At 43.2% G+C, this 20,512-nt stretch overlaps 1 protein-coding gene across 1 annotated transcript in view; it reads right to left on the minus strand.

Moving 5' to 3' along the window:
• AASDH (aminoadipate-semialdehyde dehydrogenase) overlaps positions 1 to 20,512 on the minus strand; it is a 37,536-nt gene that overhangs the window by 9,037 nt on the left and 7,987 nt on the right. The window contains exons 5-13 of the mRNA XM_070948741.1: positions 19,235 to 19,542; positions 17,911 to 18,103; positions 16,420 to 16,661; positions 15,403 to 15,509; positions 12,296 to 12,468; positions 11,288 to 11,477; positions 6,513 to 6,628; positions 4,321 to 5,077; positions 2,347 to 2,510 (exon numbers count right to left, since the gene is read on the minus strand). Of these exons, the coding sequence (XP_070804842.1) occupies positions 2,347 to 2,510; positions 4,321 to 5,077; positions 6,513 to 6,628; positions 11,288 to 11,477; positions 12,296 to 12,468; positions 15,403 to 15,509; positions 16,420 to 16,661; positions 17,911 to 18,103; positions 19,235 to 19,542 (2,250 nt within the window). The remainder of the gene's footprint in view (positions 1 to 2,346; positions 2,511 to 4,320; positions 5,078 to 6,512; positions 6,629 to 11,287; positions 11,478 to 12,295; positions 12,469 to 15,402; positions 15,510 to 16,419; positions 16,662 to 17,910; positions 18,104 to 19,234; positions 19,543 to 20,512) is intronic.

Genomic DNA, 20,512 nt, shown 5'->3' on the forward strand with positions numbered 1-20,512 from the left:
GTTGGGGGCAATATGCTATTTAGTATACTGTCGATTGTTGTAAGCCGCCCAGAGTCCTCAGAGAGTGGGCAGCATAGAAATATAATTAATTAATTAATTAATTAATTAATTAATTAATTAATTAATTAATAAATAAATAAATAGTTTGAATCCCACCACTGTCTCAGAGGCTGCCTGGACAAATCTCTCCAGTTTTCTTGGTAAGATTTTTCAGAAGTAGTTTGCCATCCAGCTGTCCTTTTGACTAAGGCAGGACCAGAATTCACTGGTCCCCTGGTTTCTAGTCTGATACACCAACTAGCTTTCTTATGCTTAGTAGCAATTTCTACATCTATATCTATTCCACCATTGTTATAGTTATTATTATTATATCAGTATTTAAATTGCTTCTTTGCAGAAGAATGATCCACTGTATATCACAAACTAATACAAAATACAGAAGGATGTACCTTAAATATTGTGTTAAAAATAACGCTGCAGCATAGCATGCAAGCATAATAAAAGTAGCATCACAACCACCAAGCTCTTGCTTGGTGAAGGCAATGGAGGAAATAATGAATTAAGAACCACAGGCTGCAAATGTGTGTGATCTCTCAGGGGTTTTATTTCTCTGAGCAGAAGCAAAAAAATAATAATGGCGTGGTTAAATAATTAAACGGCTAGAGTCGTCAGCACTATATTTTGGGACATTTAAAATAAGAAGTGGAACCGAAATATTTTTAATCGATCAATCAAAACCAAAGCAAGGCCAGTAGCTGATTATGATCTATAGTTCCTGTTGACAATGTATTCTGGAACGGGAATTCGATTTTAAACGTCAACCTCTAAGGCTGCAGTTCTTAGTGCCCTGATTTGGCATTCGTTCCACTGAAATCCATATGGCTTGATTTGATATGAAATGAACGCTAGGCTGGAAAACATTCCCATTAATTATTCCTTTGAGTCAGTCTTCATTCCTGATGACTAGCTGGACAGGTGTACACACAATTTTCTTGGTAACATTTTCACATGTTTGCCATGACCTTTTTTAGGGGACTGGAGGCTAAAACATATGAAGAACGGTTGCAGGAACTGGGTATGTCTTAGTGCCCTGATTTGGCATTCGTTCCACTGAAATCCATATGGCTTGATTTGATATGAAATGAACGCTAGGCTGGAAAACATTCCCATTAATAACAACATTCCTAGTTGTTGTTTTTTTTTTTTAATTATTCCTTTGAGTCAGTCTTCATTCCTGATGACTAGCTGGACAGGTGTACACACAATTTTCTTGGTAACATTTTCACATGTTTGCCATGACCTTTTTTAGGGGACTGGAGGCTAAAACATATGAAGAACGGTTGCAGGAACTGGGTATGTCTAGTTTGATGAAGAGAAGGACTAGGGGAGACATGATAGCAGTCTTCCAATATCTCAGGGGCTGCCACAAAGAAGAGGGAGTCAAGCTATTCTCCAAAGCACCTGAGAGTAAGACAAGAAGCAATGGATGGAAACTAATCAAGGAGAGAAGCAACTTAGAACTAAGGAGAAATTTCCTGACAGTTAGAACAATTAATCAGTGGAACAACTTGCCTCCAGAAGTTGTGAATGCTCCAACACTGGAAGTTTTAAAGAAGATGTTGGATAACCGTTTGTCTGAAGTGATGTAGGGTTTCCTGCCTAAGAGGGGATTGGACTAGAAGACCTCCAAGGTCCCTTCTAACTCTGTTATTCTATTCTATTCTATTGTATTTTTCTTAGGACTGAGAGAGAGGGAGTGACAGAACTGAAATAAACCGAGGTGGCTTCGTGCCTAAGGAAGGACTAGAACTCTTAGCCTCTTAATTTTTAGCTCAACGCTCTTAATAGCAATAGCACTTAGACTTATATACCGCTTCACGGTGCTTTGCAGCCCTCTCTAAGCGGTTTACAGAGTCAGCATATTGCTCCCAACAATCAGGGTCCTCATTTTACCCACCTCGGAAGGATGGAAGGCTGAGTCCACCTTGAGCCAGTGAGACTCGAATTGCCAAACTGCAGGAGGCCGGCAGTCAGCAGAAGTAGCCTGCAATACTGTGGTTCCCAACCATTCTGGCTTTGTGGTGGCAGCGGGTGGGGGGGTGGGGAAGAGAGAGAGGGGATGGTCCCACAAGCGCATACACGCAGCTCCATTTGCAAATGGCGGGCGCGCACACACGCTGCTTGGAGAAATGGAGCTTTGCGCATATGCACTCGCCCACCACTTGTGCGACCCAGTTCCGAAAGGGCTGTGGTCTGGTACTGGGCCGTGGCCTGTGGGTTGTGGACCCCCCCCCCCGCCTTAACCCAACTGGATGAAACTAGCACTCGACATTCACATTTACTTACATAGATATCCAAAGCATATATATGCTGGTCATGAGAGCCAATAAAGACTAATCCTGTGGAAGGATCCAAAGCCGGAGAACTTTTCACAGCATCTTGTGTGGGAAATGCCCAGTGGACTTCCCCATTACTGTTCTGGAGAACATATACCAGTCCGTTATAACAACCTGCATAAAAAAAAAAAAAATCACAGCCACAGAAACACAGTTGCTTTGGAAAAATGTTGTAACGGGTGATGTGAAAATATTTTCAAGTTCCAAATAGGCAGTTCTGATCACAAGGAATGTCTGTAGGCCTTGTGGTGAAAATTGGCAAGGCAGGCATATACCAAAGGACCAGAGTTTGGATTGCAACACTATGTCCGCCATCTTGCCAATGCTGGCCTTTCTCTGGAGCCCCTGGTGCTGACGCTTTTCTCACTTTGCAGGGGGTGGTCTAATCTCAAAATATTTTTCACACACCTGTATATGCTTATTTCATTTGCAGCAGACAAAATTAATCACTATATTAGCCACTAAACCAGTTTTCAAACTTTCAAATAATTAAGGTGAATTCATAAAACCATCACTGTTGAATCTACAATACTGTTCATTCACGAAGGAAGGCGAATATACGTGTTCCAGGATAATGTTGCAGCATCCAATTTAGGTCGGTCACCTGGGACCAGAGTTTTAGTTTTCCGAGCTTTCGGACGCGTGCTGGAGCCCATCCTCCTAAGGCAGGGGTCTGCAACCTTAAACACTCAAAGAGCCATTTGGATCCATTTCCCACAGAAAAGAAAACACCGGGAGCCACAAAATCTGAGTGGGTGTGATCAACTCGACGTCACTCATTCCCACCCAGTCACATGACCCCCCCGCCACGCCTACCCAGGTTTTGTGGCTACCAGTGTTTTCTGTGGGAAAAGGTATCTCTCTGTGTGTGTCTCTTTCTCTGTCTCTCTCTTTCTCTCTCCTCTCTCTCAGGCCAGGTAAGGAGTGACTGGAAGAAGGTGAGGGGTGGGGCCAGCCAGTGGTGGGTTCAGCCAATAGGGAGCCACAGCAGGGGGATGAAAGAGCCGCATGCGGCTCTGGAGCTGTGGGTTGCTGACACCCGTCCTAAGGGCTTGGAAACAACAGCCATCAACTTAATAGCCAGCCATCAACACCCCAATCAACAACTAAAAAGCCACACACAAAAGCCACGGTATAAATATCACACACAGAATAGCCCAAAGCACAAACATATTCCCCGAGGATGGGTTCCAGAATGTGTTGTGGCCGTCAGCGGCCTGTGCAGCTAGTAGCTGATTCTGACAGCGAGGAGGCTGGTATGGTGCTGCGCTAGCAGCCTGTGCAGCTGGCACTCGAGTCAGACAATGAGGAGGCTGGAGAAGATGTGGATTCAGCCGGGACCTTCAGAACCTCCAGAAGCTCCCATAAGTGAAGAGGAAGAAGAGGAGGAGCCTCTTCTCGATGCACGGGCGCACAGAGCTGCCAAAAGGCAGGAGTGGCTCCTCAAGAGGAGGTCTCCTCGAGAGTAAGGCTTGGGGCTAGTTGGCCACTCGCTTAGCCTATTTAAGGAAGGACGACGACTGAGGCAATTTGCAGGGAACAATTTCGTTCACTCTCCTTCGTGTCTTGATCTTAGTTTCCTGGAAATTGCTTCTGGGCTTTCTGCCAACCATAGTAAGATTACGATTATTTATTCTTTGGATTCTTGTAGGCTGTTACGAAAGTTAATTAACAGCCTTTGTTTGAAAAAGACTGATTTAATTGAGTAAACTAAGGTTTGTACAGACTTTGTGTGTGCTGCATTCTTTGGGGTCCGTAGCTGGGGCAGAACAGAATGTGTCTGGAAGCTCAGAAGACCTAAGCTTCTGGTCCTGATGACAAACCGAGATTAGATCCTGCAACACTTGTTCATTTTACGTTACAAAATATATTACTCTTTGATAGTATTTTCCACGGGATACGACCAAGGATTCTGAATACTTACCAACAACAATGAAGTTTCCACACTTAGATACACAGGCGGAGGATTCGATGCGGCCTGCGAGGTTTCTTGTCCATTTCACTTTGCCTGAATGTAAGCCAATCGCTTGAACCACGTGAGAATGAGATCCGATATAAACAAGAGCAGACGATCTGTCAGGAACTGGGATTACAAGTAGCGGAGAGGCATCGACACATTTGCCGAGATCCGAGGTCCATCTTACATGCAGTGTCAGCTTTTGGGTAACTTCACCAAGATTTGCTTCGTCCAAATTTCCTTCAGCAGAATAATCTTCTGTTATATTTAGATTCGTGTCGCTATCTGGCGACACTTCATCCTTTTCTGCCGGTTCTGCTTCAATCTGATTTTTCACAGGCTCACTGATAGACACCAAGTGGTTTCCTCGACTAACGGCAATAAAACCTATGGGGCCCACGTCAGTTTTCAGTGAATTTTCAGGGGTAAGCTCCACATACTTATTGTTCGGTTCTTCACCGAGAGGGTCACTCGGTTTTCTTTTTACAGCACTGTGAGGGCTTATAGTTAGGTTGTCCCTTGGGAAAGCTGATTTTAGGACGTGTTTGTAGATCTCGCTAATGGAATGATTGAGAATAATTTCTACTAAGTCAGGAACAGGCCTACCTACCATACGTTCAATTTCGTCATGAAGTTGCAGCAATTTTAAAGAATCCCCGCCACTAGGCAAGAACTGTGACTCTTCCAAAATACAACTGGAACCATCTGGAAGATTAAGAATAGCCTGGGGGCAGAGGGAGAAAAAGGAAGAAGCAAAGTGTTATCGTCAGTGGTGGGGATTCAAATAATTTAACAACAGGCTCTCTGCCCTAATGACCGGTTGGGTGGGCATGACCATGGTGGGCGTGGCCAGGGGGTGTGACAGGCAGCACTCAGCCTCCTGCACCCCCCTTGAAGCAAACACGGACCATGGGGGGCATACTGTCCCCCATGCCCCATTTTGGGCCTAGTAGGCCTCTCTGCAGCCTCCTGGGAGCAAAAACAGGCCGCGGGGAGAGCGCGTCACACCCCCGTGCCCCGTTTTGGGCCTAGTAGGCCTCCCTGCACTTATCTGGGAGACAAAACGGGGCGCCTGGGGACTCCTGGAAAGGGCGGGGCCAGCCAGCAATTTAAAAACTGGTTTGCCTGAACCGGCCCGAACTGGTTGAATCCTACCACTGGTTATTGTGTATAGATTAACTTACATCAGAAGTACACACCTAGTAGCAAAGCAAGTGAGTAATCTACAAAGCAGTAAGGACCAAATAGATTCAAAGAGAAACTAAGACAAGCTATAGACGCTACTGATACTTAAGAAGAGACATCAGCTCTCTGAAGCTAGATAAGAAGACTATCTTTCAATCTTTTAAAGCAGATAAAAACTTCTGGGAAAAAGGAAGCAACAGTATTAAAATGAAGTGATGGATAAAGTCACCATCTGAGCAAAGCTGTAACTGATTCATATGCTTAATTGCCATGGACGTTTCTGGATACAGCACCTGATCAAATTTTATGCAGTACAGGTTGAACATTTTAGTAGCATAAAATGGATAGGAACGTCTACCGATATATAGGACTGTAGCCATTTTATAATTTTACAGTATATAGGGAAACGACATGCAAGCACAGTAGAAGGACGCAATTTATTGGAATACCTATATTGCCACTATGGATTCTAGCTCATAAAAATTAGAAGCTCAATGTTTAATTTAATTTAATCCTGTTCTAGGGTTTGCTTATTAGACAGGGCAGTTAATCCTCAACGTGTCTTCTCACTTATAATAAATCAGAAACAGTTGCAGTGAATAAAACAGATACTTTGAATATCTGATATTCAATCTATGCAGAAATGCTGGATCTGTTTGATTATTTTGGTCATGCCTTTATTAAAAAAAATAAGTCGCGTTTCAACTTATCCCAGAGAGGCAAGCATTAATGGCTCATTGGGCACAGCGCTATTCATTACAACTGCCTACCATTATCTGAGTCCTGAGGTTTTAGAGAAATATTAATAATTTCTCTAAAGCTATTGCAAAGAATCCAAGTCAATGATAGAAGCTACAGCATGCAAAGACCCAAGAATATTCATTCCTGTTCTTCTCTCCCTTGTTCAAATGACTGAATTATGGATGCTTAAGAGAATTCTTACGATATGGGAATAATGCAGTTTAATGGACTACCTGCCAGAGACTCTGCAAGCCTTGCCATAGTTCTTCTTCGCTTAGCTTGCTGTCATTTTTTCGAGAATTCAGGTGGCTGCTGTAAATCTGGTTCAGCTCGGACACATCAATTTTGCCTTTGCACAAAGCGAAAAATAAAACAAGTTTTTGTTATAATAAAACAAATATTATATCCTATATCTTTATTGTAACTTAACACTCCATTGCAGGCCCAATCTATATGTATGTTTGAGTCCACAAATGATTTTAGTGAAAGTAGAACTACAAACAGGTTACACACACACACACACACACACACACACGTACTATATCATCATATTTTAACGACCCCATAATCCAGTGATGGCTAACCTTTTTGCCATCGCGTGCCAGGAGAGGGGCGGGCGGGGGAGGGTCACGGCACACGTGCCCACGCGCATGCGCGGGCAACCCCTCTTCCCCCCCTCCTAGAGAGGAGCCTCTCTAGGAGTCTCTAGAGGCTGGGGACAGCAAAAAAGTCACTTCCTGTCCCACCGGGAGTTGGGAAATGGGCCCTTTCAGCCTCCGTAGGGCCTCCAAGGGAGTGGGAAAGGCTGTTTTCGCCCTTCCCAGATAAATAGAGAGGATCTGGAGCCAGGTAAGAAAGAAAATCGGGCCTTGCCCACCCACCCACCCCAGGCCCTCCGGAGGTAGGAAACAGCCTGTTTCCCTACTTCTGGTGGTCCCAGAAGGCCTGAAAATCAGCTGGCTGGCATGCCCACTAATATGGCTCTGCGTGCCACCTGTGGCACGCGTGCCATAGGTTTGCCATCACAGCCATAATCCCTTGCGGGGTGGAGTCTGGGCAACTGAATGGAGCTGAGTGTTTACTGGCCAGATGCCCTTCCTGTTGCCAATGTGGAGTTTTTTTTTCAACAGATATATTCTCATCGTGCCTAGAGAGAAATATCTGCCTATACCTAGGATCGAACTCACAGCCTCCTGATCCACCTCTAGACCACCACACCACTCCCATGTGTACTATATACTGTACTAAATGCAATATATATATTCCAAATCACACATTCAGACACTTAGATATAGTGTAGATATAGATATATCTGAATAAGAGAAATAAGAACATCATCATAGCATGCAGAGTGAGATTCTGGTTAGAACACAAATCAGCGGTACACAGATTAGCCATCAATTCAGGTTAGCTGGACTTCGTACATACTATTAAAATAATGCTTAGGATCATCCAACACAGATTAGAGCCCTAAAATAGGATGGAAATGCCAGCTGTTCAAGCTGGCTTTAGAATAAGTCAAAGAACAAGCAACATTACTGCTAATGTATCCTAGAAAATTGAGACAGCCAAAGGACAACAAAAAGAAATCAGTATATTATTTATTTGTCTTGAACTGTGCCAGCCACGTGCCTAGAAAAATGGGAATCTCAGAACATCTCTCTGTCTTCATGCAACACCTACGGTATTTTTCGGAATATAAGACACTCCGGACTATAAGACGCACCTACCTATTTTGGGGAGGAAAACAAAGGGAAAAAATCTGCCTCTGCCTCTGAGCAATTTGCCTCCTTGCAGCAAAAAGCAAACAGCCTGCTTTAGTTTCATTTTCATTTTCAGCACAGCCTGATTAGCACAAGGAAAAAAAAATCTGCCTCTCAGCAATTTACCTCCTTGCAGCAAACAGCGGAGGCCAGCGCAGCAATAGGCAATGGCAACCCCTGCAGCCTGAAACAGCTGAGGGTCGGGAGGCTGATCCAACTGACAATCAATTGTTTGTGCTAATCAGGCTGTGCTGAAGCTGAAACGGGCTGTTTGCTGCTGGAGGTAAATTGCTGGGAGGCAGAGGCCAAAGGGTGGGGGCCAGTGGGTGGGTGGGAATACATTAGGTGTATAAGACACGGCCAAATTTTCACCCCCTTTTAGAGGTGGGGGGGAAAGTGCGTCTTATACTCCGAAAAATACAGTATATACAATTCAGGAAGCCCAATTGTGAATCAAACATAGAGAAATGGACTGGCTCCAGGTCATCAAGGGAATGAGATGTGACTATGTATTTTCGTAGAATATGTAAACGGTGGATAGCTTCCGTCTTATGCCATCCGTTTTCACAGCAAACCGACCAGCAATCAAGAAATATGCCACGAACTAAAACTTGGTACATTAACCAAGAAGCCCTTGGAAAATATATTCAAGAGCCTTGGTAGTACAGGGGTTTAAGGCACCCTGTTATTAAGCTTATTAAGACCAGCTGCCTGCAATTACTGCAGGGTTCGAATCTCGCCAAGGCTCAAGGTTGACTCAGCCTTCCATCCTTTCTAAGGTAGGTGAAATGAGGACCCAGTTGTGGGGGCAATAAGCTGACTTTGTATAAATATACAAAAAGGATGAAGGCTATTGCTGAGCACATTGTAAGCCGCCCTGAGTCTTCGGAGAAGGGCGGCATATAAATAAAAAATAAAATAAATAAATAAATAAATAAAATTCAGATGCTGCGATATATGTGCAGGTAGTTCTCGACTTGTGACCAAAATTTAGCCCAAAATTTATGTGGCTAAGTGAAACATTTGTTAAGTAAGTTTTGCTCCATTTTACATCCTTTCTTGCCAAAGTTGTTAAGTGAACTATTGCAGTTGTTTAAGTAAGTAACATGGTTGTTAAGTGAGTCTGGCTTCCCGGTTGACTTTGCTTGTGAGAAGGTCATAAAAGGGGATTGCTTGACCCCAGGGCATGGCAACCGTCATAAAGATGAACCAGTTGCCAAGCATCCAAATTTTGATCATGTGACCAAGAGGATGCTGCAACGGTTGTAAGTGTGAAAAAATGGTCATAAATCACTTTTTTCAGTCCTGTTGTAACTTTGAATGGTCACTAAATGAACTGTTGTAAGTCGAGGAGTGCCAGCATATCTACAAATATCAGAATGGTGCGAGGAATACTTTTCCACGTGACACTCCATGGAAGTGAAATCTGGACAATGAAGAGCAGAAAAAGTATCGATGCTTTTGAACTCTGAAGTTGGAGAAATCTCCTGAGAATACCACGGATAGCCAAGAAATGTCCCAAAGATGCTTTTTTCAAAAGACAACTGGACTTTCTTCTTTTTTTCTTTGAAGACATTTCGCTACTCATCCAAGAAGCTTCTTCAACTCTGATTGGATGGTGGGGTATAGAAGGATTTATACAGCCAGTCATCTGCATGCTTTTAGTGAGTCGTTAAGGCCACCTGGAGGTTTATCTCTGTCCCCAGGATCACCTGAGGGATGCAAATGGACACAGATAAACCTCCAAGTGGCCTCAACAACTCACTAAAAAGAATGCAAATGACCAGCTGTTTGCAAGGAGTATAAATCCTTCCATTCCCCATTTTCCAGTCAGAGCTGAAGAAGTTTCTTGGATGAGAAGCAAAACGTCTTCAAAGAAAAACCAAAAAGTCCAGTTGCCTCTTGAAAAAGCACCGTTGGGACAACCATGATCTGAATGACTGAGAATCTCCACAGATAGCCAAGAAAATAAACACGAGGCTCACAGAACAACTCAATCCAGTGTTCTCACTTGAGTTAAAAATAACCAGAACAAATTTTCAGACTTTGGACATATTCTCAACTCCCTTGAGGAGTCTATAATGCTGGAAAAGGTGGAAAGAAAAAGAGGATGACTAGAAGCAAACTGAATGGACAGAGTATCAAAGTAGTTGTGAGTGCACTTCAAGATCTGAAGGACCACACACAAACAGGTCATCCTGGAGAAAATTTCTGTATGTGATCCGTATAAGAACTGACATTGACTTGATGGCACATAATCAGTCTGACTTGGCTTCTCTCAGGTTTCCCCATGCTCTAAAAATACAAGCTATTTTCATAACAAGATGTTCCAATAAAATGTTATTTACATCTGGAAGCCGAAGAAAACACCCAATCGGTCTCTGAATTAATGAGCCAGAGTGGCAGATGGCTCCCTTGTGTGATGTTTGATCTGGTAGAACTGGTGTTCCATCAGTACGTTTGTTCTCGTCTGGTTTTATGTCGTTCTGTCTTAATTAGTCCGGGCCGTATTGCCTTCCGAGTCGTGATGGAATTGAGAGGCTTATAAATTTAAGAAATAAATATACTGTATTTTTCTGACTATAAGAAGCACTTTTTTGTCTCCCAAAAGAGGGCGAAAATGTCTGTGTGTCTTATAGACCGAATATTTCCAAAGCCCCGCTCACCTACCAGCCATTTTTTGGCCTCTGCACGCCCTGTTTTCGGGCCTTTTTTCGACCTTTTTTGGGCCCGTTTTCGAGGCTTTTTTCGGCCCGTTTTGGGGGGTTTTAGGGCCATTTTCAGGGCTTTTTAGGCCTGTTTTTGAGGCTTTTTGGGCCATGTTTTTGAGGGTTTTTTTGGCCTGTTTTTGGGGCTTTTTTTGGCTTGTTTTCAAGGCTCTTTTTTTTGGCCCGTTTTTTCTGAAAAAACAGACCAAAAAAAGCTTCAAAATGGGCCAAAAAAACCTAGACAACGGCCCCAAAAAGCCTAAAAAATGTCCCCCAAAAGCCTAAAATATGGCCCCCAAAAGCCTAGTAAACAGCCCCAATAAAGCCTAATAAATGGGCCAAAAAAAGCCTTGAAAACAGGCTGAAAAAAGCTCCCAAAACAGGATGAAAAAAGCCCAGGAAACAGGCCAAAAAAAGACTGGAAAAGGGCCGAAAAAAAGTAGGCCAAAACTTTTTGTTGTTGTTTTTCTCTTCTAAATTTAGGTCCGTCTTATAGTCCGAAAAATACACACAGTAGGCATATATACGTATATTTACCATGGGATGTGAATGGCAAAGTATCAATCAGCAAAACTTCATCTGGAATTGCATAGCTTGGGAGACGTTCCTGGAGCTTTTTTAAAAGGTGCTGCTTTGAAACAGCTTTGGGGGCAACAAACAGAATTAATTTTTCTTGTTGGTACCATATCAAGGCACAGGTTTCCACTGTGCAGAGGCTCTCTGCCACCTGGAAAATAAAACCACGATAATTCTGAGAAAACGTGCAGAAATCCATGAAGATGAACACCTATATTTCTCTTCACCTCGTCATTCAAGTAACTTTCAGTCCCATGAATGCAGAGACCAGGGGTGTCAAACTTGATTTCACTGAGGGCCACCTCAGAGTTGTTTGACCTCAGGGGGGGAACGTTTTGGGGGGCAGGATGGGTGTGGTCAACTTCACTCGTGTCGGGGTGCCTGTGGTGGCTTCAGTGCTCTGTCAGTGAAAACTGGCTCCCAATCTTTGTTTTTGGCTGGAACGGCCTCCTGCAACTCTCTGCTAGCGAAAATGGAGCTCGGGAGGGCCGCGTGTTCAGTAAAGGGCCGCGATGGCTCAAAGGCTAAGATGCTGAGCTTGTCGATCAAAAGGTCGGTAGTTCAGCAGTTCGAATCCCTAGTGCCATGTAATGGGGTGAGCTCCCATTACTTGTCCCAGCTTCTGCCAACCTAGCAGTTCGAAAGCATGTAAAAAATGCAAGTAGAAAAATAGGGACCACCTTTGGTGGGAAGGTAACAGTATTCTATGCGCTTTTGGCGTTTAGTCGTGCCAGCCACATGACCACAGAGACGTCTTTGGACAGTACTGGCTCTTCGGCTTTGAAACGGAGATGAGCACCGCCCCCTAGAGCCAGAAACGACTAGCACGCATATGTGGGGGAACCTTTACCTTAATATCGAAGTAATCTTAAAAACTCAGGTAATATCTATCTTTCAGACTCTTCATGGCCCAATCTCACTTCTGTATTAGTTTTTAAAAAAACTTTTCATAGTTACCTATTACCTCACCTGCTGTACATACTCAGTATTGAGACGCTTGCCATGACGCTTAATTTGATTGTCCTTCCGCCCCAAGAAAAACATTTCAGCGTTCTTAACTTTTACGAAATCTCCGGTGGCTCTCATGGTGTCCACAGGTAATGTTGTTTCGCCGTCAATGAAGCAGACACGTCCATTTCCTCCTATGCAGAGCAATTTTAAGCAGTAAGTCAGGCTTCCCCTTATCAATCCATATAATGCAGGCTAAAAATGATCTTAAAGCAGGGGTAAAATCCAGCAGATTCTGACAAGTTCTGGAGAACCGGTAGTGGAAATTTTGAGCAGTTTGGAGAACCGGCAAATACCACCTCTGGCTGGCCCCAGAGTGGGGTGGGAATGGAGATTTTACAATATCCTTCCCTCAGGAGTGGGGAGGAAATGGGGATTTTGCAGTATCCTTCCCCTGGAATGGGGTGGGAATGGAGATTTTGCAGTATCCTTCCCCTGCCACGCCCACCAAGCCACACCACGCCCACAGAACCAGTAGTAAAAAAAAATTGGATTTTACCACTGCCCTAAAATGAGATTTATCAGCCTTGTGACATAGTTCAGACGCAAAGCATACCCAGATGAGCTGAATTCTACTTTATTGTAAGGTTACATTATCAGAATCTTGCAAGTCTGAAAGTGTATTTCTCCCCATTGTTTTTACAGCCCAAGAAATTAGGGCAAATCCTTTCTGAAATGTTTGCCACACCTCAGGTTCAGCTGCCTCTTATCTGACTGTTATTTGCTGTATGGCTCTTCCTCCTGTCTACCAAAGTCATTCCCACATACCATTAACTCAATACAGGAAAACAACACAAAGAGTCTTTCAAACTTGATCAACTTGCCCATCTAATAGCTACCATATTTTTCAGACTATAAGACGCATCAGACTATAAGATGCACCTAGATTTAGAGGAGGAAAACAAGAAAAAAAAATAGGTTTTGGCCTCCGTGTGTCCCGTTTTCGCCCTCCCCGGCCCCAGAAGTACTTTGCAGGCCAAAAACGGAGCCATTTTTGGCCTCCCGAAGCTTCCGCGTGTCTCGTTTTTACCAAAAACAGGCCCGTTTTTGGCCTGCAGAGTGCTTCTGGGGGCCAGAGAGGGTGAAAACAGGATGCGCGGAAGGTTTGAGAAAGCTAAAAACAGGCCCGTTTTTGGCAAAAATGGACCCATTTTTGGTGAAAACGGGACGTGCAGAGGGTTCAGGCGGCCAAAAACAGGCCCATTTTTGGTGAAAACAGGACACGCAGAGGGTTCGGGAGTGCTTCTGGGGGCCAGGGAGGGCAAAAATGGGACGCCAAAAAGAGGCCCGTATTTGGTCTATAAGACGCACAGACATTTCCACCCACTTTTTTGGGGGGGGGGGAAACGTGCGTTTTATAGTCCGAAAAATACGGTAATTTTTATCACACTGAACTACTGCATGTAGCGTGAGAAAGAGTTCAGTCTTGCACGCTGCCACCATCCTATCTGCTCCATGAAGAATGCAGAAGGCTCTATTTTCATTTTTGTTGAATATAGCTTCCTGTGCGTAAACATTAACTGTGATTATTTTTAATAAGCCTACTTCGCTTCCCATGGTTTGATATTGGCTTATTTTGATGTGAGATAAGAGAAAATGCAAAAACATTAGAGCCTTGTGCATATTATAATTCTTTAGCATGATAGCCGATAGCCACTTCTGACTGTGATGCAAACTAATTATAGCGCCTTCCATCACTAGGTTAAAACTTCCATTCATAGCTACTCTTTGTGTTAGCTGAAATTGATGGGAATTGGGGGTACATTATTCCGAGAATCCGGATTCATAACTGCATAGCATTACAAGAAAATGTAGCGCTCAAAATAAAGTGTTTAAAACACAATACCGGTAGTCCTCGAATGAAGAGCTCAAAATCTGTGTTTCCTTGCCAAAGTTGTTAAGTGAATCACGGCAGTTTGTAACATGGTTGTTAAGTGAATCTGGCTTCCCCATTGACTTTGCTTGTCAGAAAGTCAGATAAGGTGATCACATGACCTGGGACCAGTGGTGGGTTGCCCCCGGTTCAGACCGGTTCGCAAGAACTGGTCATAAAACCTGCGGGAGGCTCCGCCCACTGTCCCGGATGTTGTCATCAGCGATCTGCGCATGCGCAGAAGCTTCTGCGCAATCCCGTTGCGAACCGGTAGTAAACGTAAGTAGAACCCTACCCCTGCTTGGGATACTGTAATGATCATAAATATGAGTCAATTGCTAAGCAATCTGAATTTTGATCATGTGACCATGGGGCTGCTACAACCGTTGCAAGTATGAAAAACGGTTGTAAGTCACTTTTTTCAGTGCCGTTGTAACTTCAAACAGTCACTAAACAAACTGTTGTAAATCAAGGACTACCTGTATTCCAATTAACCCCAGACCTTGCCTTACTGATGAGGTTGAAAACAAACATTATGTCAAATTATTAAAATCTGATGCCAGTTTTTAAAAACCTTTTAACTGCATTTTTATTTTATAGTGTTCAGAAATCAAAATATTTAAATCCCAGTTAGAAAAAAAAATCGCTTATTTTGGGGAAATCTTTTAAGTTTATTCAAAGCCTTCAATATAATAACTGGGCTGTTCCCAATTATTCCAATTACTAACTATAGGTAAGAAAAACCCTGCTATTTTAATACTCTGGCCAAACTAATTCGCGCACTACCTAATCAGAAATCTCTAGAAGTTTGAAGTAAAACGTTAGCGCCAGTGGTGGGATTCAAATTTTTTTACTACCGGTTCTGTGGGTGTGGCAGGGGAAGGATACTGTAAAATTTCCATTCTCACCCCACTCCAGGAGAAGGTTGCTGCAAAATCCCTATTATCTTCCGATCAGCTGGGACTCAGGAGGCAGAGAATAGATGGGGGCGGGGCCAGTCAGAGGTGGTATTTACCAGTTCTCCAAACTACCCAAAATTTCCGCTACCGGTTCTCCAGAACTGGTCAGAACCTGCTCAATACCACCTCTGGTTAGCGCCCTGGAAATAGTTTCCTCATTCACTGGAATCCAATGGCTATTATGATCATCTTCAAGTAATGATTATTTTAATTTAAAAAATAAAAAATAAAATTACCTATAAATACTTGTCCTTCACCTTCTTGGACAAGTAAGCCATTGGCATCTTTAACTTCAACTGCTGTTCCAGATAATGGTGTTCCCAGTGGTACAGGGGAATCAAATCTGAAAAAGGATGGGGTGAGCCGGCAGAAGAGAGAGAGATGTGAAACAAGGATGAACAGTAAGTAAAGAACTAATTTCTTCATTCAGACCATCAGAAAAAGAATCAAGCCACTATCCAAATTGTTCACGCGTATTAATTAGATAAAAAAAATAGAAAGTAAAATCATTGCCAACATTTACATGTTTTATCCACAAGTCAAATATTGCAGAACGTGGCTCAGTCACTTTTAATTATGTCCAGCACTCAAGTTCAGTTGTGTACTTTTAAGTATACAACATGCTGAATTTAAAAGACTGCTTTGAGTTCAAGTGTTCTGCGTTTGGAATGAATGATTTGGCTCATTCCAGAAGTATGCATGGTTCAAGTGATGCACGCCCAACTCTGAACTCAAAATGTTTCTGGAATGGATAAAACAACCCATTTCACATATGAAACATTCCCAATTCAAAATCCCCACAGCATTGAGCCAAGGGGTGGGCTTCAAAAATTTTAGCAAGGGGTTCTTTGCCCGGTTGCTGGATGGGCGTGGCCATGGTGGGCGTGGCCTAGTCAGCCTCCTGCACCTGGGAACACCATTTTCGCCCTCCCGGAGGTTTGAGAAAAGCCTCCGGAGCCTGGAGAGGGCAAAAACGGCGTTCCCAGGCTCTGGAGGCCCTCTGGAGGTCAGAAACAGGCCCATTTCCGGCCTTCCCGATTTTCTGGTATGCCTGTTTTTCACCCTTCCTGAACAGGTGCGTGGGACCACGTGGGGATTCCTGGGAGGGGCGCGTGGGGCCAGCCAGAAGTGGGATGTGGGGGTTCTCCGAACTGCACAGAATCTTAGCTAGAGTTTGTCCCGAACCCCTGCAAACCCCCAGCAGCCCACCTCTGATTGAGCCTTATGGGCAGCAAAAACTAACATTTTCCTACCGATGATCCATGTCGAAAGCCTCCTCAGGAATCCTGTAACATGTGGCCCAACACGAAACTTCAGTAATGCCGTAAATATTAAAGAGTTGAGTTTTGTTTCCTTTTTCTTTCCAGCTTCTCAACACGCTAAGCGCAGGGCAGGCTTCTCCACCGAGAGCTAAGATTCGCAGGGAAGTATCCACAGTCAATACACTTGATCTAATATGTTCAACTCCAAATCTTTTCAAAAGAGTTGGTGTAGCCTGAAGAAAGCAGGATTCAAGGTTATTACAGCTATTCCTCGACTTTACAATAGTTTGTTTAGTGTCTGCTCAAATTTACAACGGCACTGAAAGAAGGGACGTATGACTTATTTTTCACAATCACAACAATTGCAGCATTCCCAATGCAATCCTAGGCTGCAATAACAGAGGGATAGAATCAAAGTCATGTGAAGTATTGGTATTACCCTTTATAAAGTTTTAGTAAAACCACACTTGGAAAACTCCATCCAGTTTTGGTCACAATATAAAAAAAAAGATGTTGAGATTCTTGAAAGAGTGCAGAGAAGTGAGACAAAGATGATTAGGAGACTAAAACACTGAAGAATGTATGCTGTCTAGATTTGCCATAGCTTTCCTCCCCAGGATCAAGCATCTTTTAATTTCTTGGCTGCAGTCCCCATTTGCAATGATCTTGGAGCCCAGGAAAATAAAATCTGTCACTACCTCCATGTTAAGGATATTGGTGTTGTGTTACCAACCAGCAGAGTAAATGCACAAGGAAACGTTGCTGAGAGCAATGAATAAGAGATATGCAAACTGGTTTATCAAAAGCTTACTTTATAGTAGAAAAACAGTCTCATAGTCTTTAAACAAATTCCAAGTCTTTGCCAGTTAAATCAGTCCAGTAGTTACAGATATCTTCTTACCAAACAAACATTAGTTGGTTAGAATAACAAACTCACTCTGGTTCACAAACCACGATGGTAGCAGATCCATCAAACGATGATTAGCAGATAACAACTCCTCTCAATGGTAGCTTATCATAGCAGCTTCATCATTAATGGCAGTATATCATAGCAGCAACTGAACAAGTTACAATATCTTGCTTAAATACTCTCACAACCAGTCATTACCTAATTACAGCATGACTCAGCATTACAATGAATACCTTTAAAGTAACATAATACATTTACAGATTAAAGTTACAGTACACTCATATTACCTGGACAACTAGTTAGGCTCAAACCATATCCTAACACTTCATTTCTTCCCCATCTATTTGCCAGGAATTGATAGGGCCGAATGCCATGATCTTAGTTTTCTTAATGTTGAGTTTAGGTGCTACATACAGTACAGTATATTGACACAATTTTTTAATTCCTACAGACTGCATACGATAGCCTTGGGCTAATCTGCAATATAAATGGCCTTGGTAAGATTTCTCCTTATTCAAGCAAACAAGACAAGTGGATAGTTTAATTAAGTCTCCAAACAACAAGTTTCTTACCTGCAATACGGTCACTCTGTGCTTCTGGAAGAGAGCCCTGGATAACTGCTGTGGCATCATTTTAATCACTGTGGGTAGTATTAGCAGGCATGCCCCGCTCGCCAGAGTAATGAACAGGTCAATGACTGATGGATCAAAAGTCAAAGGAGAGGCCATAAACACTACGTCATCTGGGGTAATTTTAAAAAGCTCTCTAGAATAAGGAAAAAAATACACATCTCTGAGAAATTAGATTTAGATGAAACTTTAAGCAGTTTTGCAAGTTAATCAATCAGACTCTTTCGCCCGCTAACAAGTTATAAATCCTCCGATTCCACCTCTAATTCAGGTCAGCATTACACAAACTCTACACCCTGAAAGACTGAGTTGCAGTCTAAGCAGCCCTTCTAAAAGTTGGAGAATTATAATGAGATGAGCCCAGAATGAGATTCATTTCCAACATACATTATAGCTTTCCACATTTTTTTGTCTAAAGGCGGAATACTTGCAAACCTTGGTAGTACAGTGATCTAAGGCACCCTGTTATTAAGCTGGTTATTAAGACCAGCTGCCTGCAATTACTGCAGGTTCGAATCTCGCCAAGGCTCAAGGTTGACTCAGCCTTCCATCCTTACTAAGGTAGGTAAATTGAGGACCCAGTTGTGGGGGCAATAAGCTGACTTTGTATAAATATACAAAAGGATGAAGGCTATTGCTTAGCGCATTGTAAGCCGCCCTGAGTCTCCGGAGAAGGGCGGCATATAAATCAAATTAAAAAAACAAAACAAAACCAAGATCTATGAGTTTATCTCAGATCTATTCCAATTATATAAGAAGCAAACAACTGGAAGTCCAACACAATTTATGCTATTGTTGCTCTTTTTGTTAACCTTTCCTTCTTATCAAAATATATCGTTATCATCTTCATTTAATGACCTCATGATCCCTTGCGGGGTGGAGTCTGGGTCAGTGGTGGGTTGCTACCGGTTCACCCTGGAACAGAACCGGTAGTGGTAGTGGAGGGTGGCTCCACCCACCCACCTGCCCGGACACTTCTGCGCATGCGTGCACGAGCGAACGGGTTGCAAACTAAATTAAAACCCACTATTGGTCTGGGCAACTGAATGGAGCTAGGAGAGTGTTTTAATGGCCGGATGCCATTCCTGTCACCAATGCGGAGTTTTGTTTAGCAGATATATTCCCAGTGTGCCCAGAGAGAGAAATATCTGCCTCTACCTAGGATCGAACTCACAGCCTCCTGACTGTGAGGAGAGAGCTCCATTTCTAGGCCACGGCATCACTCCTCTTATCAAAATATATGACTAAGTGTATATGGAAAACTTACCTAAAATGAAGGATATTTGGTACGATGCATTTATGAGGTACCCTCACAATTTTGGGAAGTCCTGTTGTTCCAGATGTGTGCAAAACATATGCCAGGGAATGTTTCTCTCTGACATCCAACAGATCTTTGGGTGCTCCAACATCATGTTGCTGTTCTTTACAGATGCTTCTGACCACAGAACTTTCACTATCTGCATTTACATATTTGGTCAACTGAACAACACTGTGCCTTTGGAAAAGAATTAAACCAATTCTCCTCATTTGAAGGGAATGTTGGCTGTACAAGTGTCCATAGGTTATTGTGAATTTCTGGAAACAAAAAAAGAAACTTATTCTAACACAACTTTCGCGTGTTTACTTCTCTGTGTCTAGTCACAACAAATAAAGTCAAACAAATTTAGAGTAGCTAATCAAATATGATACCTTTCAAGGGAATATGGCTTTTTTTTTTTAACCCAAAGTGATTCTGCAACAAGTGCAAAAACTAGGAACACACTGTGGTTGTTATGGTAGTGCTGTGGCCCGTCAGCGGCCTGTGTAGCTAGTAGCTGATTCTGACAGCGAGGAGGCTGGTATGGTGCTGCGTCAGCAGCCTGTGCAGCTGGCACTCGAGTCGGACAATGAGGCTGGAGAAGATGTGGTGCCAGAGGCGGGGATTCAGCCGGGACCTTCAGAACCTCCAGAAGCTTCCATGAGTGGAGAGGAAGAAGAGGAGGAGCCTCTTCTCGATGCACGGGCGCTCAGAGCTGCCAAAAGGCAGGAGTGGCTCCTCAGGAGGAGGTCTCCTCGAGAGTAAGGCTTGGGGCTAACTGGCCACTTCCTTAGCCTATTTAAGGAAGGACGACGACTGAGGCAATTTGCAGGGAACAACTTCGTTCATTCTCCTTCGCGTCTTGCTCTTAGTTCTCTGCAAATTGCTTCTGGTCTTTCTGCCAATCCTAGTAAGATTACGATTATTTATTCTTTGGATTCTTGTAGGCTGTTAAGAAAGTTAATTAACAGCCTTTGTTTGAAAAAGACTGATTTAATTTAGTAAACTAATGTTAGTACAGACTTTGTGTGTGCTGCGTTCTTTGGGATCCGTAGCTGGGACAGAACAGGTAGGGCTCCAAGATTTGGGCTGCAAAAATCCAAATGACCATTAATTGCAGGATACAGGTAGTCCTTGACTTACGAGCACAATCGAGCCCCAAATAGCTGCCAAGTGAGCTATTTGTTAAGTGAGTTTTCCCCCATTTTACGACCTTTCTCATCACATTTGTGAAGTGTATCACTGCAG

The sequence above is a fragment of the Pituophis catenifer genome, unplaced genomic scaffold (assembly GCF_029215685.1).
Source record: "Pituophis catenifer annectens isolate HBS135680 unplaced genomic scaffold, rPitCat1.0.hap2 SCAF_8, whole genome shotgun sequence".
Taxonomy (NCBI): domain Eukaryota; kingdom Metazoa; phylum Chordata; class Lepidosauria; order Squamata; family Colubridae; genus Pituophis; species Pituophis catenifer.